This window comes from Lycium barbarum, chromosome 10 (genome assembly GCF_019175385.1).
Source record: "Lycium barbarum isolate Lr01 chromosome 10, ASM1917538v2, whole genome shotgun sequence".
In the NCBI taxonomy this organism is placed as follows: domain Eukaryota; kingdom Viridiplantae; phylum Streptophyta; class Magnoliopsida; order Solanales; family Solanaceae; genus Lycium; species Lycium barbarum.
Window position 1 is genome coordinate 124,469,537 of NC_083346.1, and position 6,179 is coordinate 124,475,715.

The 6,179-nt window shown below is 35.4% G+C and overlaps 1 protein-coding gene across 1 annotated transcript; it reads left to right on the forward strand.

The window, feature by feature from the left end:
- The first annotated feature begins 2,259 nt into the window (after positions 1–2,259).
- Positions 2,260–5,833, forward strand: LOC132613458 (receptor kinase-like protein Xa21). The gene is made up of 2 exons (XM_060327478.1): positions 2,260–5,314; positions 5,487–5,833. The coding sequence occupies exons 1-2, from the start codon at positions 2,260–2,262 to the stop codon at positions 5,831–5,833; spliced, it is 3,402 nt and encodes a 1,133-aa protein (XP_060183461.1).
- The last annotated feature ends 346 nt before the right edge of the window (positions 5,834–6,179 follow it).

Genomic DNA, 6,179 nt, shown 5'->3' on the forward strand with positions numbered 1-6,179 from the left:
AAGAAGAAAAGAATTGTACAATTTCAAGCTGTATCTACATACAAAAGCCTACGGAATTATCCCTTCCTATGAAAACTGACCACCAAAATACAAATCACACGCTGTAAATTAGTTACTCGAAGATTATACATTAGCTATGCAAACTTTTATACTGAAAACTAGATGTATAACTAACACGAATTTCAATACGGAGATTATGTTTTATCGTACTATAAACTAAACGACCCCTAAACTCTTTACTAGCAGTCTTAAGATGATCTTACTTTCTCAATATGATGTGGCTGACTGCATAATCTTCATTGCATTTTTAGAGTGGAAATTTGGTAGGCCTAAAATCACACAAAAGGAAATATCTCGAAAGGTCTCAATTTCTTGGAATATGTGCTAACTTGGTGAAAAATAGGACACAATAAAAGGAAAAAGATCCATGTATGTGATAAAAATTAATTGGGATTAAGGCTTAGTCGTGTTGGTAAGGCTTACTTTAGATAATCTCCTCAGAGACTTGCATACTGGTTAAAATTGCAGAAAACCTCTTTGTTATAAAAGAAGCTATGTTATTGAATATTGGATTTGAGACATGTCTAAATTGGGTGACATAGATAGTGATTATTTATATAATCGGCCACAGCTAATTTGAGATTGAGACATAATCGTTGTTGTACTAGTACAAAATGGGTGAAATCATCTATTTTGTCTTGCTGGTGCTATTGAATTTTACATTATTGTTTACACATTCAGCTGCTTTCAGATATTGTTATAGATTATAGATGCATATTGGTTTGTGATTAGTAAAAGAGGTCAATATGCAACATGCTTTTCCTAAGTCAACGTCTTTTTTTATGGAAACAATGCAAGTTTGTTCCATAGATTAAGGTAAAGAAGAAGGCATATTATAACAACAACAACAACATATATCCAGAGTGATCTCATAAGTGGGGTCTAGGGAGGATAGATGTATGCAAACCTTATTCCTACCTTGTGTGGATTGGGAGGTTGTTTCTGCGAGACACTCGGCTTAAAAAAGTGTTTTCAGAAACAGGTTTGATAAATACAAGAGTAAAGCAAGAAAGCATGTTTTTAGTAATCAAGATATTCTATTAATTATTGGTTGAAGCAACGGTAAAGTCGTTCCGTGTGACCTAAAGGTCATAGGTTTGAGCCGTGGAGGCAGCCACTTCATTAGTGTAGGTTGTCTACATCGCACTCCTTGGGGTGCGGTCCTTCCCCAGATCCTACTAACGGAGGATGCCCTTTTTCTTTTTTTTTTTTGTTTTAGTAATACTGATTGTGTGTATGCTGGTTAGGTGAAGAAGGCATATTATATGTGGAAAATTGACCAACTTTTCTTCTATTTTGTGGAAAACCCAAATTGAGTCCACGGTCAAGTCAATTGGACATGTTCTTTTTTCCTAACCAAACAGGAATTTTCTTTCTTTTTAATAATGCAACTTGACTGACCTGTCATCTTGTCCTTATAAAGTTGGCCAATGTATTCCTCAATGTGTAATACACTACATAAAAGGTTGTTAAAATCACAACCATTTAACTTTATTAGTAGTACTTTTGAAAACAATATACTCCTTCGGTCCCAATTTATGTGACCATCTTTCCTTTTTTAGTTTGTTTAAAAAAGAATGTCACCTTTTTATAATTAGAAAAAAATTAAACTTTACATTTTCCCTTTTACCCTAATGAAATAATATATAACCACACAAATTTCTAAAGTCTTCCTTTCTTTCTTAAATTTTGTGTCAAGTCAAACGGTGCCACATAAGTTGGGATGTGGAGAATAGTTTTTTTTCTTTTTTCTTTTTGTACACAAAAGAAATAATTTAACTTTAAACATTGCATTTTACCTTTAAAAGAAACTTTTATAGTCTTACATTTGTTATCACATGCTTAAATTTCGTGTCGAGTCGAGTCACACAATGTCATACAAATTGGAACTTAGGGAATACATTTTTTCTTCTAATACAAGACGATAGCTTTTCTCCTTTTTGTGAAGTAATTCAAGTGAAGTCAAGTGGACATTCATTTTCTTTTCCAATATACTTTCCTCACTTAATTAGTCCATCAATCAACTAACCTTTTACTGCATCGGGCAGCCCTGATGATAGACCATATATCCTTTTCCATTTTTCTATCTTTTTTTTTCAGGTATATTAGTGCTATATAAAGGAGTAAATTTGTTAACTACTCAGATCAATTTCATATAAATCCCTTCAAACCAGTGTGTTTCCAGAGCATAGTAACAGCATGAAGAAATACATTTTACTATTGATACATATCTTTCTAGTCCAATATTTCTCATTTTCTTTATCCGCTACTTCCTCAAATGAAACAGACCCACAAGCTCTACTAGCTTTCCAAAATTTTATTACAAGTCCTAGTCATTTTCTAGCCAGGAACTGGACCAAGAATACTTCTTTTTGCTCTTGGTTTGGTGTCACTTGCAGTACAAAAAGGCAAAGAGTTGTTGCCTTGGCGCTTCCTAATTTGCAACTTCAAGGCACAATTTCCCCGTCTTTAGCCAATTTGTCCTTTCTCAGAGAGGTCAATCTGGAGAACAACTTCTTCCGTGGCAGCATCCCTTATGGTATTGGCCACTTGCCTCGCTTGCGAGTGATTGATATTCAGAATAATCAGCTAGAAGGAAGTATTCCGACAACTCTATTTCAACACCAAAGAGTTCAAAAGATTTCATTGGCTTATAATAAACTCAGTGGTGAAATGTGGAACGGGCCATGGTATGTACCAGAACTCAGAATATTAAATCTCAGGAACAATAGCCTCATGGGTATGATCCCTCCTTCCGTGGGAAATGCCACAAAGTTGCTGAATTTCAATTTGTCTGGGAATAGAGTCAGCGGCAACATTCCTAAGGAGATCGGTAATCTGAGCCAACTTACAGAGTTGTACTTGTCCGATAATCAATTAACAGGTTCTATTCCTGCAGTATTGTTTAACATCTCTTCGCTTCTTTACGTGTCTATGGCATTGAATAACCTTTTCGGTCCTCTCTTGCTTGATGAAGGGAATATTGTATCAGATCTAGAGTTATTAACTATATCTAGGAATCAAATTTCTGGTCAAATTCCTTCCAACATCTGCCAACTCACAGAGCTCAGTATTCTGTCCATAGCTTTCAGCAATATAACTGGAGAAATACCCAAAAATATTGGTTGTTTATCCAAGCTCAAAGAGTTCTATATTGGTGATAATCCAATGAAAGGGACTATTCCCACATCATTGGGCAATATTTCCACTCTGCGAATTCTTTATTGTAAAAGCAATCGCTTGGAGGGGCTAATTCCTCCAGAATTGGGAAAGCTATCAAATTTGAGGCAATTATCGTTTGCCGATAATTATAATCTTATTGGTGAAACTCCAAAAGCTATTTTCAATATATCGTCTTTGGAAATAATTGATTTAAGTTCAAACAACCTCTCGGGGAGAATTGCAGCCACTACAGGTCTTCATCTTTCGAACCTTAGGGAACTTATTTTGTGGGAAAATAAGATCAAAGGGGAAATTCCATTGTTCATAACAAATGCTTCCAAGCTTGAGATGCTGGATCTATCAAGGAATTTTCTCACAGGAACTATTCCTACTAATCTAGGAAATCTTCGTGAGCTGCGATCTCTGCTCCTACATACCAATCAACTTACCAATGAACCAAGAGAGCATGAGTTGCGATTCTTCTATTCTTTGGCAAATTGTAGGATGTTGCGATATCTAGAAGTGGGTTCCAATCCATTGAATGGGGTTTTGCCCAATTCAATTGGGAATCTTTCATCTACTATTGAATTCTTTGAAATAGGAGTTGCGCACATCAATGGCCTCATTCCCACAAGTATAGGCAATATGATCGGTCTTATAGCCCTATCCTTTGAAGGAAACAACTTGGTGGGAAGTATTCCTTCTGATGTTGGTAAGCTTAAACAACTCCAAGGGTTGTTTCTAACTAGCAATAAATTGCAGGGACATATTCCAGAGGCGGTATGCCATTTATCTAATTTGGTTCTATTATCACTGGAAGATAATGACATCTTTGGATTAATTCCAGCATGTATAGGAAATCTTAGCATGCTACAACAGCTCTATTTGGGTTCTAATAAATTTTCATCAAACTTTCCCTTGAGCCTTTGGAAAATGAGAGGTTTGCTCTTTCTAAGCATGTCACGAAATTCTATAGAGGGAGAAGTTCCATCAGATATTGGAGAACTGAAAGCCATTGTAGATTTAGATCTTTCTGTTAATAACTTTTCAGGAATGATACCAAGCAGATTAGGGGAACTCCAAAACCTGAAGTCTCTTAACCTATCTAACAATTCAATTTCAGGCCCAATTCCTTTATCCTTTGCCAACGCAATAAGCTTGGAAATCTTGGATTTGTCTATAAATGCCTTGTCAGGTGGTATTCCTAGGTCATTGGAAAAACTCTTGTACCTTAAAACCATTAATGTCTCATTTAATGATTTCAAAGGCGAAATACACGGTGGTGGTGTGTTTGCAAATTCCACTGCACAATCTTTCCTAGGGAATAAAGGTCTATATGGAATGCACATATTGGAGGTTCCTGCTTGTGCAATCACTAACCCTGAACAACGATCAAAGTCTAAGGAGTTTGTGCTAAAAGTTGTTACTCCAGTGGTTATTTCATCCTTTATGATATGCTTGTTGGTCTCAATTTGGATAATGAAACGAAAGAAGAATGGTAAGTCCAAAGATGTTGAAAAGATTCTGGAGATGAAGACTTATCCATTCATTTCTTATCATGAGATTAAACAAGCAACAAATAATTTTGATGGATCAAATTTAATTGGTGTGGGAAGCTCTGCCTCTGTGTACAAAGGCACGTTATCAAGTGAAATTGTGGTGGCCGTAAAAGTTCTGGATTTGGAAAATGAGGAAGTATGCAAGAGGTTTGATACTGAATGTGAAGTGATGAGAAATGTTAGGCACAGAAATCTTGTACCGGTGATTACTACTTGTTCTAGTGAATATATAAGATCCTTTGTTCTGCGGTATATGCCTAATGGAAGTCTTGATAATTGGTTGTACAAAGAAGATCACCACTTGAACCTTCTTCAAAGAGTCACCATAATGCTTGATGTAGCTGTGGCGATTGAATATATACACCACAGTCATGACACTCCGATAATTCATTGTGACCTAAAGCCAACCAATGTTCTTTTGGATGAAGAAATGGTGGCACATGTTGGTGATTTTGGCATCTCTAAGATTTTAGTTGTAAGCAAGTCTATGGCACATACAGAGACATTAGGCACTCTTGGATATATTGCACAAGGTATACTAGCGTCTTTATATTTCCTTTATATATTAAGACCTTTCTTTTTTATTTTCACAAAAAATTATAATTAAGCCCTTCAAAATTCTAGCACAAAATAAAAATCAAGTTTAGCACTTAATTGTTGTTATATATCGGATGAGTAATTCTTTCTCATTCTCGTTCTTTTAAGAATATGGCTCGGAGGGAATAGTATCCACTAGTGGTGATGTTTACAGCTATGACATCATGCTAATGGAGGTTCTGGCAAAAAGAAGACCAACAGATGAAGAGATATTCAATGAATATCTTGGCTTGAGGGAGTGGATAAGGAGAGCATTTCCAAGAACTATGATGGAAGTTGTGGATGCTGATATTTTTCATGAGGAAGAACAAATCACTTCTAAAAGTGAAATTTGCATAGCCTCCATGATAGAATTGGCTTTAGATTGCACAAAGGAAACGCCAGAATCAAGAATAACCATGAAAGATGTAGTCAAGAGGCTTAACAAAATCAAGAAAACATTTTTGGAAATGTAAAATTTCTCTCTTTTGGTAATGTGCTTTCTGACTTGTAAGTTAATATGTTGCTTTTCTTTTACATGGTTTATTTTGTAATGTCGGTGTATAGCTACTACTTGGAGTCATGTACTATTTGTACTTCAGAGTGCTGTAGTTTCTTGTTTTGTGATTTCACATTTGAGTGGTATAATTTGAACCTATTTACTTTTTTTGAGTAAGTATGGTTTAAGTGCTTGAATAAATCAAAATTAAATCTATATCTATATATAATATAAAGATTGGCATAGACAATCCCATGTGGCACATCTCCATGGTCTCCATTGGCATTTATCTTTTTTCTCCTTTTTTTTGAGAATCTTCATCT

Coding starts and splice junctions, on each gene's coding strand:
- LOC132613458 (XM_060327478.1), top strand. CDS start 2,260: ATGAAGAAATACATTTTACTATTGATACATATCTTTCTAGTCCAATAT. Junction 5,315..5,486: donor TCTTGGATATATTGCACAAG/GTATACTAGCGT, acceptor CGTTCTTTTAAG/AATATGGCTCGGAGGGAATA.